This window comes from Ptychodera flava, chromosome 5, assembly GCF_041260155.1.
Source record: "Ptychodera flava strain L36383 chromosome 5, AS_Pfla_20210202, whole genome shotgun sequence".
Taxonomy (NCBI): domain Eukaryota; kingdom Metazoa; phylum Hemichordata; class Enteropneusta; family Ptychoderidae; genus Ptychodera; species Ptychodera flava.
This window is the reverse complement of record NC_091932.1, coordinates 36,830,997-36,853,228: the sequence shown is the minus strand read 5'-3', so window position 1 is coordinate 36,853,228 and position 22,232 is coordinate 36,830,997. Positions and strand designations below refer to the sequence as shown.

General features: G+C 37.3%; 1 protein-coding gene and 2 long non-coding RNA genes across 3 annotated transcripts; all 3 read right to left on the bottom strand.

Moving 5' to 3' along the window:
• Positions 1–368: 368 nt before the first annotated feature.
• Positions 369–6,903, bottom strand: LOC139133691 (polycystin-2-like protein 2). Its single transcript, XM_070700451.1, has 8 exons — positions 6,893–6,903; positions 5,865–6,136; positions 3,995–4,078; positions 3,433–3,542; positions 2,701–2,816; positions 1,417–1,621; positions 727–892; positions 369–442 (listed from the first exon to the last, which is right to left on the bottom strand). Exons 1-8 carry the CDS (start codon positions 6,901–6,903, stop codon positions 369–371), a joined length of 1,038 nt encoding a protein of 345 aa, XP_070556552.1.
• A 654-nt stretch (positions 6,904–7,557) lies between these two features.
• On the bottom strand, positions 7,558–9,353 carry LOC139133814 (uncharacterized). The gene is made up of 3 exons (XR_011552647.1): positions 9,232–9,353; positions 8,426–8,503; positions 7,558–7,658 (listed from the first exon to the last, which is right to left on the bottom strand). It is a non-coding gene; the product is annotated as an uncharacterized lncRNA (long non-coding RNA).
• A 10,646-nt stretch (positions 9,354–19,999) lies between these two features.
• On the bottom strand, positions 20,000–21,594 carry LOC139132605 (uncharacterized). Its single transcript, XR_011552372.1, has 3 exons — positions 21,386–21,594; positions 20,721–20,951; positions 20,000–20,140 (listed from the first exon to the last, which is right to left on the bottom strand). It is a non-coding gene; the product is annotated as an uncharacterized lncRNA (long non-coding RNA).
• Positions 21,595–22,232: the final 638 nt, after the last annotated feature.

The window sequence follows — 22,232 nt, the reverse complement described above, 5'->3', positions numbered from 1 at the left end:
ATTTAATAATTCCAATAATTAGGCCAAATATCAATCAAATCTGGTGGTTTTTAAAGATAATTGATCATTTTCCTACTTTTGGGCTTGATGGGTACAAACACCCATGCATTAACTTACTTGAGTGTATTTCGAATTATCGCCTACGTGCTACACTGCATGAAAACCCTATAATACTTACTGTATTAACATGGATTATTGCCTGTATTTTAGCTGAAGAGTGCATATACAGATGAATACAGTCAAGAATCCATTTTTTGTATTCAGCAAGCCTGTATTTATGTGGATTCATGTGAATTCACGTGTATTACACTATAATACAGGCAACTCATTAATATGAATTATCTGAATTATTGGGTTTTCATGCAGTGCTAGTCATTACCGCCACGACTTCCGTGGGAAGTACCTTGACCAGCGCGATTGTTGGGTCGGAAACGACCTGGACCTGCAGTAAACAAGAAACGAACAATCAATCAAAGGCAGACCATAAAATCGCATTGTTTGATTTCGTTAGTATATATTTATTGTCTCACATGTTACTCCTAGATGCCTTAGGAAAATGAAGGAGAAGACAGAAAGATAGATAGTCATGGACAGATCGCGTACGAGCAGAGAGAGTGACAGCGAGCGAGCGAACGAGAGAGAGACAGAGACAGAGAGAGAGACAGACAGAGAGAGAGAGACAGAGAGAGAGACAGAGAGAGTGAGCGAGATAATACAATAGTATACCTCTCAGTATGTCCAAAATTTCGTGAATACTAGCCATCGCCTTCTCGTTTTGTGCCTTAAGGGAGTTTAACTCTAGATTGATGCGATGTATTTCGTGCAGTTGCTGCTCTTCCCCACTGTTCAATCCTTTTTTGTTGACCGTCTCCACCAGAGAGGCCATCTGATCCTGCGTTTTAAAAAAAAATAGTCACCGAAAATATCTCATTAAAAACCACAAGGTGTCTCACAACGACACCTTGCCTTATTTCATTACAAACATAAAAACATGTCTGTGAGCTGACAGAGGTCATGTTCGGTCACCCATAAACAAGATAAAGTACACATAATAACTTGAGTTTTAGCACTGACTTCTGCTGACACACGTAAGATTTGCAAAGAATCATCACAACTGATTTCGATTTCATGCAGTATGAGAGGAAGACTTCACTGGGCCAGCGTAGGATTTATTCAGTAGCTTGCTGAAGTTGTATCATTCAATCATTTTTGATGATAGCAAATACATTAAAAGCAAGGCAATCTAAAAATCAGGAATTTCAATTTCATTTTAATAAAAATACGAAGTAGCCGTTTGTTTCTGACAGTACCCACTTCTTTTTAGTATATTTTCACTCTTTTCTTCAAACCTATTTTCAAAAATATAATGCATATAAACTTGGTCGTTTCTGTAAAGTTAATGAATAAATATTTCACCTTTATTTGAAAGGTAACCTTCCTGACATCGTTGTCTTTTCCCTCCAGGGCCATATCGTCGTCATAGTACTCTACCATTGGTGCACTCTTTGTCTGTACGTGTTTATAGTAAGCCAGCTTCTTCTCATCAGAGAGGTTGTCGTGTAAACACGCTAGAATCGCAGCTCTTTCCATCAGAGCATTGGAACTCGCATTATCGTGGATCCTATAAAATAAAGAAATGGCAACATCATTTCTGTTACACTGATCTCTTTAATTAAAATGACAATCAATATATGAGCGTTATGGCCCATAAGTATCGCTGAAATGCCAGGCCTGGCAACAGAAATACACGTATTTATTAATAACATCGTGGCTGTATTTTCTATCACGTTTGAAATCGTAAGGGTTTCAATTCCCGAATGTTGAGTGTTGTTAATTTAAAAAATCGACCACTCTTAATACAGCCATGGCGATTACTTAGAAATTTCCATGAGTTATTAGATAGTACCATGTCCTGTAAATATACAGAGTTGGCAAAAGAAGTATACACGGTACACCATCAATTACCTCAACACAATGACATTCAGCATTGCATCTGTCGATATTCCTCTGTCTAAAATCTAGTAGAAGTCGTATTTCGTGGAGATGTATCTTACGTTTTTGACGTTCAATATAGCTATATAGCACACGGAATTATACTTTTAAAATGTTGTAAAACTATGCCAATTGATATGCGAAGAAAAACATTATCTTTCTTTCGCTGCATTCAAATATCGAGTGTCGTCTTTTCTGTAATACTGGCACATTGAAGTATTCATAGATAAGAAGTAAGGTCAGGTCACTGTTGTTAGAATGCACCTCAGTGACTTAGTGATGGATATTCGGAACTCCTAAACGTTTACGTCACTGCTTTGTCTACCACATGTGGGCGCTCATTTTGAAGCTCGCGAAGTAATTAAAGTTTTCACCATCTTTGTTTTGTGAAAATAGAAAATTTAATATTTACCGTAGAGTTAATTTTGGGATGCCGGCCATTTCGATTTGCATGGGTTCATAATAATGTTAATGTGTGTCTCTAGTAACTAATTTACGCGAGAACCGTTGATTTGTATTCTTGATTTCAAAAGGGAATGATCTGATTAAAATTAAAAGTTTACTGACTGAATGTTTGAGCGAAAGTGTAACTCTTTCAAACAATAGATTCACGGAGTGTTACCAAACTAATGTGTTACTGAGGACAGTACCCCCGTGACTTACAGATTCTGAATTAAAATTTAACTGGTGATAGCATCCTTAGCTTACCTAACAAATGTCTCGCTGAGCATAGCAATGAAGAGGTTAAGCATAACAATAGCAGAGATTGCCAGGTAGGTACCAACCAGGATATCACACATGACAGGATTTTCTTCTTTCAGTCCCTACGGTATAAATAAAAAATGCAGATACTCAAGTCGCAAACTAAATACTCATCTCTGAGTAACTCAAAACGTAAAGGGGGCTGGAGGTTAAAAAGTGTAATTGTGTGTGTTCTGTCACAGATTTATCATATTGACACTATTAAGTTTAAAACTTCATGACGACTCAAGTAAAAGAAATTAACATGATAATAAAATGTCGATTGTAACCTTGTCTCCAGCAAAAGTATTCATAAAGTCGATTCTCAGTGAATCAGTTCATGCAATAATTAATAATAAAAATAGATGTTTTGTTATATAGCAACCACACTTCAACAAATATTTCAGTTTTATAGAAACAAAATATGATTCGACGGACTGAATGTTACGTGAACTTTTTAAACTGACTATTAAATGGTTTAAAGAGTCATTTCGGCAAAACCAAGTCAACATGAAATTCTGACTGTACAAATTTGATGATTGATATCCCTGGCATAGTCGTACTCCAAAACTCACCAAAAAGTTCATTTCAACTACAAAAATAACCCCTTTGGCTCTCTACGTGAATGATGACGTGGTAGAGTTAACTATGCAAAACTTTCAGAGCTCAACTATAATCGACTGTTCGAGTTTGACTTACTTCGTAGTTGTATTCATCGACAAGGGTCATTCTGAACAAGCTAAAGAGCGTCTCGGAGACAGTCTCGAACTCTTCTACGTCACCACCGAACATCATCCAGAATGAACAGGCTGAAATTATGAATTGTTACATGACTATTAAACCTGCAACTTTTTATAGAGACAAGTTAGTTTACAAAATGGAACGTAGTGACATAATGATTCATGTACTGCATAAGAACTAAAACTTAATTCCTCGTATTGAAGATGCAAGTGAAAACGTTAATTGTGTTTGCATAACGATACAACTTTTTGCCGATTCTAAACTATGAGTGGTCCTTTTAATATCACAGGAGAGATAAGGTGTACATGGTGATAGTTAATAGAATTATGTATGTCCAACAGTGAACCGTAATCCGTGCTTGAAACTTACCGTCTCAAGTCGACTCTGGAAAGAAAATTTCAAGTTCATTTACACAAAGAGTAAATTTTAACGTAAAGATCAAACTTAAATATGTATGAATACTCAGCCTTGTCAATCTGAGGCAATTTTACCACGTGACTCGAAAGTGTTGTATACTTACTGTAAGGAATGTACACGATGAAATAGAGGAAGCAGAATCTGGCCACATCACCAATGATATTGTAACACATAACAATGAAAGGACCTATCAGGAATGAGAGAGTGGTAAAGGTTCATTACGTATGTAAAATTTGCTGAAATTGAACCGCGCATCATCAATAATCGCCTAGGAGGATATCCAATAATGGCATGATGTTTAAGCCCGATTTGCAGTTTGCTTCAGTGTCTATAATAAAGAGCGAAATTAATCCGTTTTCTCTAGACTTAACAATACTAAAATGATTCAATGAAGTGTGCAACTGGCATTTCCATATGGAACAACGTTAAATTATTCAATAATATTAAGAGGTCAGAAAAATTACGACATGATATGGAATATATTTGAAAGCAAAAGCAGCTCCAGCGGGTAATTATCGAGTATGCCATGTGCTGCTGGTGTTGAAAACATTGACATTCTTAATTTGCTTTGCCTTAGTATTTTGAAAAGAAAACGATGTTGTTTTTAATTATCTGCAAGTTGTCGCCTTATACGTTTTTCTTGTACCATGAACCCTTGAGTCATTATGCGGTTCATTAACCCAGAAAGCTAGACACTTATTTTACCAATAAAAAGGTCCATTATCTTACATATAGCTCACCAAGCAGATAGTTCAGCGTCATGCTCCGAAATATTTCAGGTAACAAAAAACAACTTGAAGGTAGCAATACCCGTTACAAAATTAAGGGTTACAAAATTTGTCTTCAAGTTCACACTTCGGTGTTTGCACTGATTTCATTACTGAAAGCAGGGACCTTTGTTTTCTTTGTGGCATGTAATAGTTCTGATCAAAAAGCAATCTGGCTTGACAGTGATTGTCTGGTATTCTTTGAAACGACCAAGGGAAATTCCTACCCAGGGTAGAGCGACCTCTATGAGCAACTTTAATTGCCTGAAACCATTGTGAATGATTGAACCCCCCCCCCCCTTTATAAGATAGCGCAATTCAAGGCAAGGAAGAACTTTGAGAAGAATTTAAATGAAATTAAACAGTTCTATTGGGTGCTAGGTCGAGTCCCTCTATCTCAAACTCCTGATCTTTCAATAGTGCCAAATAAGGAAGTCTAGGGTGCGATACAAGTGACCATTTGTTTAAAGTTCGTAGGACATTACTTCATCTTATGTGTCAAATTGACAACATCATTTAAACTTAAACTCGTTGGCCCCGCGTTCTACATTAACAGAGATAAACCAAGCTTTATAAAGTTGTCCAAACACGAAGAGAGAAACCAAATACCATGTACGTACTTCCTACTGTTTAAGGTAGAACGCGCCTCGGGGACAGCTATGCAGACTGTCAAACTTTTAAAATTCTTTTCTGATCGACTTTAAAGCTCTTAGAAAAATTTTGACTGTCTTAGTTTTTCGAGAGTCGGAAATTGTATTTTTCTCCATAATGGCGGCCATTTTGAATTTCATATATCGGTAAATCTTGAGTAATTTGTTTCTTTAGTTGCAAAATTTGCTCGGTGACCCACAATTTTTATTCTTGATTTTGAAAACGAATGGTTGAAAGATTCCGTGAGGTAAATTTGAGCAAAGGTAATAAGTACTTGAATTTCGAGGCGCATACTACACTAACGTGAAATGATGGAGACATTACTCAATTTTCCGGTGAAGCAAAAAATACTTGTTTTTGCTTACCCGACCTACCTCACTTTATACACTCGATCCTAAAAGTGTTTTAGCCAAGAAAAAACGTCGTGGAATGAACACTTTTTTACTTTTGGCCTTTTGGGGCAAACAAACTGACTAATTCCCCATCAAGTCACACATTTTTTTCAAACAATATTGTATTCACACACTTTGACTTTCCGTAAGACTGAACACTCACCAAGTGACTTGAATGCCCTCGCAGATTTCAAAAGCCTAAGCCAGACAAAGATTATTGTGATGGCAAAAAGTCGAATGTGGATTTTGGCAGCCCAGCTCTCGAGTTCACGTTCATCCCCTAAGATTCCTATTCCAGTCGTCTCAACGGCGGGCGACGTGGCATTGATGTTGTCTTCTGGCCAACAGAGTTCATCAGAGACAATGAAGATGTCAATGACATGGAAGGCAACACAAATTATCAGGAGGATATAGACACACCAGTCAAAAATATTCCTGCAATGCAACGCAAAACAGAAAAGTGAACTGGCCACATTCCAAGGTAAGATGACACCAGGTAAATTGAATTTATAGCGAACATTTAGAAAAAAGGACTTTCGATCATGTTTGGCTCTGGTGTTTCGTCATAGAAACAAGGCTCATCACCACTATCAGTACAGTGGGATTCAACATCTAAGTCACACAGGCTCGTAAAGACTCATTCAATATGGACGATTGGCCATTAACAGCGAGGTTTTACAGGCTCTCTGATACTGTGAAACCGTTCTTGAATCTTTTAAAGTACTAAACACTCTACTTACAACTTGATAAGACATTGATATTTTAGATGCTAACACAATTTCAAGTGCAACAGACAAACTTAAATTCAAATATTCACTGTTTTCTCAATCAATGAATCATCGATACTTAATTACCTAAATATAATAATACTCATTTATTTAAATGAGCTTTGTTTCAGTACTCCAATAAGGAGTTATTATGGATGACGATGACGAATATTCATTTGACTAAAATTGTGCGTTATGTAGAATGAATTGACAAACAGCACTCCATTTTAAACAACTTTAATTTTCATTTTCAATGAATATTAAAAGAAATTCGTTCTATCAAGAGAATGAAAGACCTATGGTTTTAAAATAATGAGCACAGCCCCGGATCAATTCGCTTCGGAGATTGAATGGACAGTTCAGCAGCAGTCATTTGGAATATATTCCGTGCCTGGCACAACCCTTAGGTTAAATGTGGCCCTACTTGTGTCTCATAACTAAAAGACAAAGTCCAATATGGCAGTTTCTTAATATTTTGCTTTTAGGAAAAGTGATCATGACTTTACAACATATGCTTCTTTAGAACATCTTTGATCGTGTCACATTGATGGTTCTTTCAAATGTACCCAGTATATGGTGTACAGTATCTCAGGAATGTGCCTCAACAATTGGTAAACATAATGTAGATTTCATGTTTTGATCGAAATAAAAGTATTTAAGTGAAACACTTATTCGTGAACAGAGCAGAACAGAAACGTCGCTAAAATTTGAAATTTATTTTGTTCGCATTTACTGTAATTCACTGTTTTTGTCTTCGGTCACCCTACAATTTGCGTAGTAACCGTGATTTGTCAAAATATATAACCCGTCGAGTGGATTTGCATTTTGAACATTCTAAAATTAAAGTTACATGGAAATTTGCTTGATTCGATAAGGTCTCACAAAACGGCAACACTCTTTTCAAAGACAGACTCAGGCCGGTGCCTATAAGGTGAAAAACAACGTTTTCAATGTACCCTTGAAGGAAATTTGTCAAAGTCTGAACAATCATGAGTCCTATACTTTGACTAAGTTCCGCCAAAATGTCTCAACATTAGCTTGTGTTCTCACCAATAGTTGTGGAAGTACGATGGTTTCACACTTTCCACGTCTTCTTTTTCTTTTTCAAGCCATTTTTTTTCAAGTGGCCATCTTGGATGGCAATCCTGAAAATCTTGTTCGATGAGATTGAGTTTCCACACTTTCCAAGCCTGGGGAAATGAATGACACAAATTATCAATTTGATGATATTAATGTTTGTTTTCAGGGAGAGAAGATACTGTACTGGGAGCGTTGATTTGAATAAAATTAAGGTTCAAGAAGAAAAAAAGCATGCGCTATTGTAAGAAAGAAGGATAGAAATAAACCTGATACGCATACTACAAAGCAAAAAATATATTTTACATGAGAAAAAATATCGCCCTAAATTTGTGTCATTGCAATATATCGTCTAGTTTGTGGAATATGTCAACTGATAGATTAACCGGTTGACTGAACTATCTATCTATCTATCTATCTATCTATCTATCTATCTATCTATCTATCTATCTATCTATCTATCTATCTATCTATCTATCTCTCTCTCTCTATCTATCTATCTATCTATCTATCTATCTATCTATCTATCTATCTATCTATCTATCTATCTATCTATCTGTCTGTCTGTCTATCTATCTATCTATCTATCTATCTATCTATCTATCTATCTGTCTGTCTGTCTGTCTGTCTGTCTGTCTGTCTGTCTAATTATCTATCTGTCTAATCTATGACTTTAAACAGAGGATTGGATTAACTAAAGGGACAAACATGTTGTTTTAGGCCACCTATTACTTTTCCAAATATAGTATACAATGAGATGTGTAACGTATAGTGACATTTTTCACGTGCACATTACTTTCCGTTTTTCATTTCCCCTTTCGGTCACAAGTAGATATAGACCAACGACAGTAATGAAGGATGAATATTGTCTTGTACTTACGTCCACTTTGTGCTTAGAATTAGCAAAGTCAAGAAGTTCTTGGACAATTAAGTAAAGAGTAAACAAAATGGCCACAATCTGCAAAGAGAAGACCAATGTATCTTACTTGCAACAAGGTTCGTACAATGAAGTTTACTTGAAGTTGATTTGATGGTTAATTGATTTGTATTACGTTATTACGCGTGACTCAATTTTAAACCTTTCAAGGAAGGAGAATGAATTAGAATGGCAAAATGAAATATATTTTATGTATAAATGTATACAACCTTTCACAGAGCACGCTGGGGCATGTGGTCTTTTTCCAGAATACAATATTTTCCACAGGCTAGAATCATGTTATTTTCCTTCAACCGCACAGTAATTATTATCACATCACAGTTTATAGTAGCCGATGAATATTTTTACACGCGTCTACTGATCTGGTTGTATGTTTTCTGTTTATTGCGTTAGTAACGTTGACACAACGTTTCGTCCAAAACGTAGGACTTCATAGTCTATAGTTGTTGTACTTCGACATGCTTTCAAGATATTTCTTGGTCATCAGTAGCTGTTGCGTATACCGTCTACCGTGTAAACCGTTGTTAGACCAAGATTTAACGTGTTGTCTGGAGTTTAGTAGAAAGCAGTTCTCAGCTGATTGAAGGACTTGTGTACGACGGGGTACTACTATTGCCTTGCTCACCTCCCAGTTCGGACAAATTTGCAAATTGCAACTCCAAGTCGGGACCACTTTTCACGATAGTGTGCTCTATGCATACTCCACACCGATTGTTAATTTGCTTCTAATGAATATCGTAAGCTATTACCCAAAGAATAATTCTCCAAATATCTCCTGGAATGTAGTAACATGCTCTGGCATCGGGTTTTATCACAGCAAGTGCCGACCACAGTAGTATGTAAACGATATCCAGCAAAAACTCGGTCACGGCAGCCCGTCTATATTAAAACAAGACAAAGTAGAGCAAGATTTTAAGAGTCACAAACGTCGCTTTACATTTAGGCTTACTACTTAATCCTGCTGTCAAGAAGAATTTTGGGAGGATCAAGTAAGCAATGCAGCATGACTTGAATGAGTGACAAAGATTTTCTATTTCACGGTTAGTACGGTGACTTTGATGATGATGGTACCGGTGATGACGATGCTGTTGTTGTTGTTGTTGTTTTTGTTGTTTATGGTGATGAGTATGATGGTGACGACCATGATAATGATGATATTGGTGATTTTGTTGCTGTTGATGAAGATGATGATGATCATGGTGATGAAGATGATGATGATGATGATGATGATGAAGATGATGATGATGATGATGATGATGATGATGATGATGATGATGACGAAGATGATGATGATGATGATGATGATGATGATGATGATGACGATGATGATGATGATGATGATGATGACCACGATTTGTACACAGCATTCTTCAATTATGTCATGATAATACGCAGTCATAACAAAGCACTGTAAAACAACACACCTTCCAAACACATTCCACATGACTTCAAGCAGTCTCTGGATAACCTCATGTTCTACAATGTCGTGTTGTCGAAAACGAATGATTATCTGTAGCTATAACATAAGAAAAATAATATGTTAATGGCAGAAGTCTTGATTTACCGAGGAATTTCAAAATATCAACATACATGTACAAGTGGTCCATTGCCATAGGGACGACGGAAATTAAACATTTGGTTGATTGCGACAGTCCTGGAGATATTAGTATGCATTTGGTTTTATAAGTCTATCGGGAAACTGTAAGCAATGGAAAAATTTGAAGCTTCCTTTATGGCTGTGTCCAGCTTTTAGGACCCTTTATACAGTTACGTTGAATAACGTACAAAGACATCAAGCACAGGAAATGAGAGGGAGATATCATCGACAGAAGCTGAAAGGGAGTCTGTACTCTTACCGGCGTGCGTGTGCAACTGTTCAACCTTCCTTTATCTGAAGGAAAAGACACGGGAGAATGCTTATCATGAACATTATGCACTATTGTCTTCTCATTATTATTATTATTATTATTATTATTATTATTATTATTATTATTATTATTATTACAAGTTTAGGGGCTATAAGTATTATATAGAAATCTAATAACAGTTCATTGAAGCTGTGTAGGAATTCTGAAAAAGAAGTGTTGTATATTTTAATTTTGTCAATAGGGGTGACTTCCAATTGTTTTACGTGCAGCGCAGAATTATGCATTATACTGTACGGAGAGAGGGGGATATCATTAAGCCAAGGGGTAATTAAATGCTTGTCGGAAAAGTGACACTAAGCAGTTTACGCGATACCAGCAGGCCTAGACTTTTAACTTTTGTGCGAACTTTACGGATACACGTTCAATCGGTTCAATTTAATTTTGTTTTTAGTTTTCTTCCATCAAAAGTCAAGACTATGAAAAAAATTTCCGATATAAATTAACAATCTCTCTCTCTCTCTCTCTCTCTCTCTCTCTCTCTCTCTCTCTCTCTCTCTCTCTCTCTCTCTCTCTCTCTCTGCAGTGAAATTGCTATGCTGCGACCACCGAACGAATATTCCCCACCCCCACCCCAACTCTAACATAACGTATCCTGTACTAATTCTTTCATAAACGTATAAATGTACCAATGTACAATGGATTCATTCTGTTGTATAATTTAAAACTTATTCAGACTTACTTCGTAAGCGTCATATTGGCATTGCAGAATAAACATTTTTCTGCATTTCGCATGTTTCGCCCTGGCAGTGTAATCTGGCAGAGACCCTGCGATTCGCGTTCTTCTCTGTCGGAACACGCGCGCGCCCTTCAGAGACGCGACACGAATCCCAGAGCATGCGCTATTGGGAGTGCGTGGCGTGACATTAGAACGTCTCCGATCTCGCGCTATCGTGTCGTTGGAATGTTGACAGAAACTGGAATTACTGCAGAGAATACTTTTCAGGATATCACATGTGAGTGTCTAAGGTACCAAGAAGGACGTTTAGGAAATCCTTTCAGAAAGTTCACGCCGCCTGTAGCCATTTTGTGGAGTATAAGCTTATAAGCTTACGTAACTCAGCACTGCAGCGTATACAGTATTTCTACTGACGGTACTGTACATATTGCCGGAAAATATGCGATAGAATTTTGCGTTTCACGTCGTTCAATCATTCAGATGGAAATGCCGCCCTTCTCCAAACTTTGAAAAAAACAGGGTGACAGACTTTGGAATGCTACACTACAGTTTTCGAGAACTCATGGACCGTGGTTTTATTCAACAATCGAGAGGGCTAGGGTGAGTCGAACTTTTTCCTATGTCCATGTAGCACTTGTGCAAAAATATGCGAATCCACAGGCCTTTGGCGAATCAATAAATGCGTTTTTCACCAAGCTGAAAGGTTGAAAGATGCGTCCGTCTCTTTGGGACGAGCCAGATAAATGCAGTCAAACCAGGCTGGGCACAAACATTTGCCATAATATGACTTTGTTCTAGAAATTACGAAGACTACCGGCCGTGCGGTGGAACTTTGCAACAAAATTTCAATATCTGAACTGGCATACTTGAATGACAGACACAGGAAACGATGGCCAATAAAAACGCATTCTCGTAGCATTTTGAAAATAATGACACATGTAGTCCACTTGGGCTACCATTTTTTGAAGTTGGTAGCCCAGTCACAGTGGATTGGAGCCCATGCATATTTTAGATAGGGGGTATTTTTTTCGTTAACCAGACAAAAAAAAGGCTATTTTTCAAGATCTATACAGAAATTATGCCTCCTCCTGACAGAAGGGCCATGGCCTATTTGTAGCCCTGCTACACTATGTCTCGTCTTAGTGCTGAAAAGGCCATGTTGTTGTCAGGTTGTCATGGCGACTTTTAAAATTTGCATACAACTCTGAGGGTTGAACGGGTTGTTAATGGGTCACAAAACTTTTGGAGTCCCACTGTCGTCCATTATACCTGTTTCCTTGGGTATTAAAGGTGTGCAAGTATACACATCAAGAGACTCGAAAATTCACTTCATAGGCAGAATCTTGAAAAATAGCCTTTGTTTTTGTCTGGTTAACGAAAAAAATACCCCTGATCTAAAATATGCATGGGCTACAATCCACCGTCACTGGGCTACCAACTTCAGAAAATGGTAGCCCAAGTGGACTACCAGGGAAAAAAGTTAATTTCGAGCCCTGGGCAGTATTAAACATGAAACATTTAACTTGTAATATTTCCCCCTTGTCTTGGCCTGCTGGGTTTAAAAAAATGTTTAAAGGTATACAGGCACCATGTTCAAATTTAGCCGTTGCTACCATGGAAAGGGGAGATCTAGCTAATCATAAAGTTTATGGCCAGGCCAGGTCACACAAAAAATAATGCACCACTACATGGTCATAATTTTACTTTAGTTAAACAATCAGAAATAATTTGTCTTCATTATTCTTCCTGGAATGAGGCAAAGAAATCAAAAATAAGTTATTATAACATGAATATTAATACGTTGTTCATTATAATATATAAAATAAATAAGCACCAGTGAATTATGTTTTAAATAAAAAAACTGTGCGCTACTGTAACTGCCTGTGATAAATAATGGTACACTGGGTGATAAGGGGAATTGGGTTCATAAAGTTAATTGAGATACTAGTAGAATTAATTTTAAGCACATAAAATTAATTTGAAGGCATAAACATAATTCGATGCATAATGAGTTAGTACTGTACTATATAACACTTAGCCTATTTGGGATGACTGCATTAAACAAAATAAAAAATACTTCAAAAGTTATTTCTGGTCTATATAAAATTAATTCTAACACACTAAAATTAACGGAAAATATAATTTTGACCAGAATGGCGCCAATATACATTATGTTTACTATTCATCCTAGAATGGAGGCAAAGAAATTACAATTATTATTATTATAGAACAAATTTCTTAGTTGTTACTTAGAAATCCATTAAATAAATTAAAAAAAATGAATTATGTTTTAGCATAGATCCTCTCGAGGGTCTATGGTTTAAAAAAAAAACTATGGTTCCAAAATGGTTACCAAGGCAACATAAAACAAAAATGAACATGGAGTTCATGCTGTGATAAATACACTAAGGAGAGCATTTGCATAGTAGCTGGGATTACTTTTTATGGAATTTGGAAAAAAAAAATGAAATTTTAAAATGCAAATAGGTTACTATGGAAACACAGGGCAGTAAAAACTGATATCATATTTTGTCTTTCTAACCCAAAATAACCCTTTGGTATAACATTTCTGTTGATTACTGGATTTTTACACTGGATATTTGATCTTTCTAACCCAAAATATCTCTTTGATATTACACATTCTGTTGATTACTGGATTTTAGGTGAAATCTTTAAAAAACTGGTAATTTTTACTCCTGAATGGTTGCCATGGAAACATCTCACATTAAAATGAGTGTGATTTTTTTTGTTGTGCAAAACAGAAAAACCCTTATGATCAAATGTTACATCAATCAATCGTTCTTTAATAGGAATTAGGGAAAAAGTAACATTTTAAATCCCAAAATAGTTACCATGGCAACTCGAAACATTAAAATAATTCTGGTTTTTGTCTTCTCTGACCCGAACTCCCCCACTAGATAATTTTCATATAAAATCAAAGTAACTTTTCATGGGATATTAGAAAAACTGAAATTTTCAACCCCTAAAATGGTTACCATGGAAACATGGGGCAGTAAAATCGATATCATATTTGGTCTTTTCGACCCAAAATACCCTTATGGTGAAACTTTCACGGTAATTGACCCTATTATTATTCGCGTTATTATTTCTATATAATACTTATATTAATTATTATTATTATTATAGCGAATAGAACTGAAACAAATATTCGCTCATCGTTTTCTGCCGGCAAGCGAACACGCTATTTGGCATACCTTCCCATGCTGCGTTGTGGGTTCGAGCCCGGTTGAAACCATCGTATTCCCATGCTGGTCTAATATGAAAGGACATTGTACCTACAATTTATAATCTTAGTTGGCATCTGAAATACTAGGTTATACATATAACAGTCTAGTCTCTAAAAGTCAGAGTACGATGTAATCATGAGAGCAACATAATTTGCAGCGTAAAATTCGCTGAAAAATACCCACTCACCGTTTTCATCCGGTTTCGGAACATCATCTCCCTTAAAAATTGAAAGATAAAATAGATGTACCAAGACAATTGTTTCGTTCACATGTACAAAAATCCTGATGAACTTGCACGTACTATTTCCATCCAAGTTCCAACTTATGGAGAATATTTTGATGGAAACGCAAATTGATCTTTGTAAGCCTCTCTTTTTCATTTGGTTGCTAGACAACCTATACCAAATTTAATAGTATCAAATACTGTGACACGGCGATCTTAACCGAACATCTTAAGTTATAAAGGTATATTAGAATACAACAATTAGCCCGGCTCTGACGTCTGACATCGAGGCTGGCTAAGGCGTTTAGAGTTCGTGGCCATCACAAGAAAGCAAAACACTCGAATCAAATTAAGACTGTCTGTCGGAGCAGCATCATTCGCCACTATAATTTCGAATATTATTTTTAAAATAATTCTTTATGGACCTATTGACCAGAAGGCAGCACAAGATACATTGCAAATATGAATGAAAGACAGGTGAAGGGGAGAGAGAGAGAGAGAGAGAGAGAGAGAGAGAGAGAGAGAGAGAGAGAGAGAGGAGAGAGAGAGAGAGAGAGAGAGAGAGAGAGAGAGAGAGAGAGAGAGAGAAAGAGAGCGCCAGACAGGCACACAGAGATACATACATGTACTTACATACAGATAGAGAAAGTGAAAGTGAAAGTAGACAGGTACAGTCATAGAGCGTAAAGGACAGAAAGAGACATCCAAAATAGGAGAGGCAGACAGACAGAGTGCAGTCTACTTTCTTTTAGTTTCATTAACGAGAAACACTTGTATGCTGAACATGTATACACGATATATACAGGAATAAATGTATATCTTACCGCCCTTGTTATGTAGCCTGTAAACAATTAATTAGAATTGATTAAAATCAGATCTAGAGATGCTGTCGTTTTCACCTTTGCTTTTTCTTTGCCAATCTCGTTACCTGCACATCGCCTCACTATATCTCAACCATTGCAAAAAATATCCAAATTTCGCGCATCGGTCGAAATAGCCGACCAATCGGAAAGAGGATTATGACCACCACTTTTAGGGACTGGTCAGCTTCTTCGGCCTTGGGGATGGATTCATGGGGTCATCCTCATCCTGTTTTTACTTTGATGGCGAGAGGATCACCATGTTTTTGAAATACTCAATAGGGTGGGCGTCAGCGTGTTTTTGAATTACAACACGGGGTCATATTTGCCTAAACTTCTAGCCACGAATTTCATCATTAAGTTGCATTTTTCGGCGCGCCCTTCTGGCGCGTAACTTTAATATATCAGAGATTTTAAGGCAATCTTATGAAGCGGTGGGTTAGACGTAGTAGGGTGACCGGCAGCTATTGAGAACGACAAAGAAAATTTTATTTTGATCAGTCAAGCAGAATACGTGTTATAGAAAATAATTTTCATTTCATGTGCTCAGTATGTTCCTTGTTTCGCTAATACATTTCATGTGAGAAGACGATGGTGGTTGATAGCGGTGATAAAGTCAGATGCGTCAACGAGGAAGCGATATCTTATTCTCATAACTCTCCTCAGAAAACGGCCAATGACCTCGGAACTACTTTTAGAAATAACTCGTGCAAACTATTGCTCTATGTTCAACACATTTTCTTCTCAAGACTGCTTTGCAGGGACAGGCAGTAGGTAGAAATCACAATAACAATATCCACTATACTAATATGACAAATACCATGTACCATCTACCGCAATCTTGTTTCAACAATGTGATTTAAGGGTCAATGCAGAACAGGAGTTCTTTAGTACTGCTAAATGTGTGACTTACTCGCCTTCCATGGCTCAACATGCTGAAGATGGAACATCTGTCGTCTGTTGGCACTGTCTATTTCGTGCAACTGATTAAGGCCAATGGGAGCCTGTGAGACATTAAGAGCGTATATCAAACTACCTGTTATTAGTTTATAGAGTATTATATTACCATGCCCTGCCCGTCGCATTTTGATTGGTCGAGCTGAACCACATGACTGACCACAAATACACAGAAATGGTTTGTTTAAACGCCCGGGAATATGAATAACAAGATTAACATCCCAAAGTATCGTAACTTTACACCTTAAAAGTAAATCAAAATCAATCACAAAATAAAATTGAGCACTTGTAGGTAAAGTTGAGATACTTTTTTCTGAAAACATCTCCGGATTTGCCAATTTTTTACAGCGCGCGTGACAGTGCCTCGCGTATTGCTCAGTTTCTGGGGCCCAGTTGTCGTTCGCTCCTGAAATTTTCGGAAATTTGGACGGTTTTCTTTGGTTCGCTGTTAATATAATGGAAATAACAGACTCCGCTCTGACCATTAACGTTTATTTGTGGGCGTGGGCTCGAGGAAAGCCAAATTAACGGGCTCGGCAAGCCTCGCCCGTTAATTTTAGGCTTTCCTCTCGCCCTTGCCCACAAATAAACGTCAATGGTCAGCGCGTCGCCCGTTATTTCTATAATATTCTGAAGACAAGTTCTTAAATTTATTCATTTTAAACGCATCGGTGAACATTTTCGATTTATCAGTCTAAGCTGACTTGAGTTAATCCAACTCTGCCAAGGTCAATGGCACCTATTGGAGAGCACATAAAATGACGATCATGAGAGAGTAGGCAAACGGTGAAGTCCTGGCTACATTTTGCCAAATTGTGAAAAATTGAGCACAGTGACCTACCGAATTATTTTTTTCAAAGTACGAGATATGTATGTGACTTAGTTGTTACTCAGAAAAGTATTACGAAATTGACAACACTTGAAGTTTAAAATATTACATCATATAAACGTTTTTATCTCTGAAATTTGGATGTAAAATGGCAAATTGGTAAGAAATAAATAATTCCGTAATACCCCTTTATTTAAAGTACAGCCTTAACTGTTCAAAGTTTTACTTTTGTGCTATTATACAATGAGAATGCGAAAATACCATTAACTGCATGAACTTTCTATGAAAGGTTTTATATAGTGATTTTAGGTGACTTTCGTGCAAAACAGTGACTTTTCATCGTACATTTGTAAAACATTAAGCATGGTGACACAATCTTTTTTCTTTAATATTTAATTATTGTAATATGCAAAATTCAAAAAGAATTCAAGTTTCAAGTTAAAATACTGAAATCTATTGATATTTTTGAGAATTGTGGCAGCACTTTGGTAACAATATGAAGCGAACATCGTGATTGGTATGCTTTATACAATTATTGGAATAATATCATAAACGTCAATACCTCACGCAGTCTGGTATGAAAGAAGTAAAAATAAAGACATGGGCGCATGAAAACCAGATCACGTGATTTTTTTGACTCACCACAGTTGGCATTTTGGCCAGCATTGTCACAATACATGGTTCTCCATTATCGTCTACTACATCAGCCCTGGCACCTAAACTGATCAGTAGTTTACTGGCTTCACTGCGATCTAAGTATTTAACAAGATAAAGGTTATTTTAATCCTTTAACCACGACGAACGGCGGGACACACACACACACTCTCTCTCTCTCTCTCTCTCTCTCTCTCTCTCTCTCTCTCTCTCTCTCTCTCTCTCTCTCTCTCTCTCTCTCTCTCTCTCTCTCCTTGGCACAAGGCAAAACGTTACTCACCAGAAAACATGTTAGAAACTTTGTGAATAACGATATTCATTACTTCATTCTATAATTTACATTCATCACAATCATCATTATCATATAAACAACAAAAACAAAAACGCCTTGTCAGCAGAGGAAGAAGTAATGGTCTGAAAAACCTATTGTGCCACTTCAAGGAAGTTACTTTTTTAAGGCTGTCGTTTTGTAATAAAAGTTCAAGTCGGTGGAAGATGCTTAAGAGTTTCTCAAATTTGAAGCCAATTGAGCATCCGCATACATTAGAAACGTGAGAGGTCACCATTCGTATTTATATAGTATAGCTTAAGGTAAAATGTGGCTCGGGACAGATATTTGGACTCTCAAACTCTTACAATGCTTTTCTGATCTAAACTCGTGGGTGTTCATTTTAAAGCTCTTGGTGTTAGAAATTTTTCACCCTCTTAGTTTTTCGAAAATTGAAATTTTTATTTTCCTCATAAAGTTAACGTGGACCCACAGGGGCAGATGAAAGTCCCTGGGGTGGGGAGGAGGGTTTTTTGTGCAACAGTTTACCTTATTTTGTTTCATTAATTTTGACTGTGATATTTCAAATAAAGTTCAACTCAAAACCGTCTGACTGCTTTCTTTATTACTACAAGTAATTTTATTAATTTTAACTGTGGTATTTCAGATAAGGATTTCGACTCCACACCGTCTGACTGCTTCATATATTATCGACAAGTCCTTATCTTTCAAACTTGTGTATACACCACTGTAATTGCTCCGAAAACATTGCCAACTTGCTAATCCGCTGTCGGTATCAGCGGATTAAGTGATTGAGTCAACACCACAAACGTCCCACATGCATCCTTATTTCACTACGTGTGGGACGGCTGTGGTGTTGACTTAATAAGCTAATCCGCTGATACGCGCAGTCATTAACAAGTTGGCAATATTTGCGCAGCAATTAGAGTGGTATGTGCACTGGTTGAAGAGGAGATAAGGAATTGTAGGTATTGAAAACACAGTCAGAGAATTTGGAGTCTCTTGAAAATCAATACGCATCACTAAATATTTGCGTGTTACCATTTTGACCGCCCCTCCGCTTTCTCTGGGGCCGTTCCTAACATGAAGTGTCAACTTTGTTCATCACACACGCAAAAGAGATATGTTCGGTACCTGCTATTGCTGCTGCCATCAACGCTGTCCTCCCTTTCGGTCCTCTCAAATGAATATCAGCGCCACGTTGATACAGGAGTGACAAAACATCACATGCGTCGTTGGAAGCTGCGAAGGCAAGCGGCGTGTACCCGTTTTCCCCGGCTCTGACATCGATCTCCGCTGAAACCGTGTTGAAGCTTACGTTATTGAGTAGTTTACCCTCCTCTGCACCCTCGACTGTAAACAGTCACTTAATATGCTGAAGTCTACTTAGCTGTATAAAGCAGCTATATGATTGCGAGTTATTGTTTCGGGGTTCTATACACATGTGATGGCTAAGTAAAAATATGGTGATGTTCTGGCTCTTTATCTTTTACTCCCTGTCAGCCTGACAGGTTTGTGAAGACCAAACTTATATCTTCATAAACATTATTTTGTGGTGTATTGTTCATCATTCCAAACCAGTATTTTTCCTTTTCCGTTTGTAAAGAATAGTTTCCTGTTTTACACTCAAAACCATATCGGATGATCAGTGCTGTACTTTGTATCACTTATTTCTCAGATTTCTCAATGACATTGGAAATTATGAAAAAGATTTACAATGTTGTCAGGGTTAATACTGAATATTTCAGCACACGTTGTGAAGAAATGTTGAGAAGTGACACGTGCGTCGTCTGCCATATGCTACTTGCTTTTTTTTAAATTTGCAAATTAAGCACACGATACTGTACCTCCCTTTTCCAATAGTAACTCAACCATCGCTACGTAGTTCACGGCCGCGGCCACGTGCAAGGGCTGACGACCAGTTTTGTCGGCAATTTTTACGTCTGCACCCCGATCAATGAGAAATTTAGCGACGTCTGTGTGCCAGCATCGGGCTACCTGAAAGGTGTGGACGGGATTTTAAGATATAGTGTATGCAGTTCGAGTCGGCAGTAGTGTTTTATCAAATTTAAAAGCGAAACAAAATGTGAGAAAATATTTTCCTTCAGATACATTAAAAGGTGCGTGCAGGAAAAATTTACAAGATGTAGAGCAAAAGATCTTACATTCAACATATTTGGTACGTCAAAGATTGCATGTATCTCATATATATATATATATATATATATATATATATATATATATATATATATATATATATATATATATCAGCTCCGAAAAATATTGTAAACATACACCTGTTGGCTAAAAGTCACGTTGTTGCACTTCCGCAAACTCACTTGACTTTGGCAAATTTTGTAACATCCACAATCGGGGGGGGGGGATTGGAGAAAATATCCAGAGTTTCATTTTGTCATGTAATATATCTATGACATGAACTCTGTTTGCCAAACACTTTCGGATAAGGAAAACGGAAAGCAGCATAAGAAGAAAAGGTATTCTCGCAATCAGATGCTGTGAGCCACGATTGGTTTGTGATCGTCATAATTTACGTCATCTCTTACAAAGCCTGACTTGCCTCATGTATTATTGCCTGTCCATGCTGATCCTGCGCGTTTATATCGGCGTGATGTCTAAGTAAATATTCAACGTAAAATAAATTGACTTGCTCATCCTCCTTTGTAGATGTTGCTAAGTGACAAAAATACTCCATCAATCTTCTAGTCTCTTCACTCCATTCATTGTTGATACGGGATCCATCAAGCTGGCCGCCTTTAGCGCCCTCGCCTTTGAACATTTCTAAAGCTAGAGAAGAAAGATGTGTAATTGGTTGACATGGTTGATTTTATGGCTATAAAAATTGTATTAAAGATGGTTTAGGAGGCCAATAGTATATTCCAGCGGCCGTATATATACACGATGATCTTTATTTCGCCTTGTGCAGGCCACTGGCACAGACCTCCACGCACTTGACGAATGATAACTACAATTATATATAATACACAAAATATCTTTATTTGCTGGTTAAGTCTCTGCCAACCATTTTGAAGAAAACAACAATAGATGCTTATACTGTTATCCTTTTGCATCCGTTGAATAAACAGAAAATGCGTATTTTGTTGGATACTGAGTCAATGCAAAATGTATTTATACCCCTTTAAATTGGTATAAATTAATGTAAAGTAATAATACGGCTGGATTGGAGAGGCCAATGTTGAAAAAAATATATATCCGCTCACCGTTATCCTTGATGTCGAAATCCTCACGCCTTTTTCTATTCCAATTGTCAAGCTTCAATGAATCATAATCTGTCATAAGCAGTTCACGTTCATATAAAATCCCTACCATGTCCGCATAGTTGACGCCCAATGCAATTTGCAAGGGTCGGCGAGATTTGTTGTCTTCACTTTTTACATCGGCACCCCTGTCAATGCAAAACTTGGCAACATTTGTGTGCCAACAACGAGCTACCTGTAGGGGGCGAACAAAGTTCTCCGTCAACGACACGCAAGCATACCAGACTGCTGAGGTACCACGCAAAGTTTGATCGCTTTGGCGTTGTATTCGAGTAAGGTGCCCGAGTAGTAAAGTAAACGTGGTCAACTGGATGAAGTAAGAATTTTACACCCCATTTTATTCATTTATCTACATGAAGCGAAGGAAAAATTAACCATCCATGTAACTAAGTATAACCCTGACCTATATATGAACTCACGCACGCGCAGCAGTGCATTGTCCTGAACTAAGCGGGCAATCCGCTGAGCATGTTTATACACGTTCCAAGGTGTACGGGAAATTCCGTGTGAGTCATCACCATCAAACTAGCCTATATAAAGGAGCCCCGTTGTCAGTCCGGCCGGCCGGTCGCGGAGTCTAGCTGATGTTGAACACGAAGTTCCTATCGGTGCGAACTTGTTCACCCGATAGATAAAATTTTAGTAATTTCCTCTGAACTTAAAATATGACGAAAGACCATTACTTCAAACAAATGAGACGTTTCAGATGAATGGTACTGATATCTAAAGTGTTCACTCTTTTATCTCTACGTACAAATGTAGTTCCTAAGTCGTTCTCTATTCTATTCCC

Bases quoted from the DNA above. Each gene is read 5' to 3' on its own strand.
- LOC139133691 (XM_070700451.1), bottom strand. The intron at 4,079-5,864 runs GTGAGTGTTCAG...CATTCCTGATAG, and splicing joins GAGGGCATTCAAGTCACTTG to GTCCTTTCATTGTTATGTGT. The intron at 893-1,416 runs GTGAAATATTTA...TTTAAAACGCAG, and splicing joins AGGTTACCTTTCAAATAAAG to GATCAGATGGCCTCTCTGGT.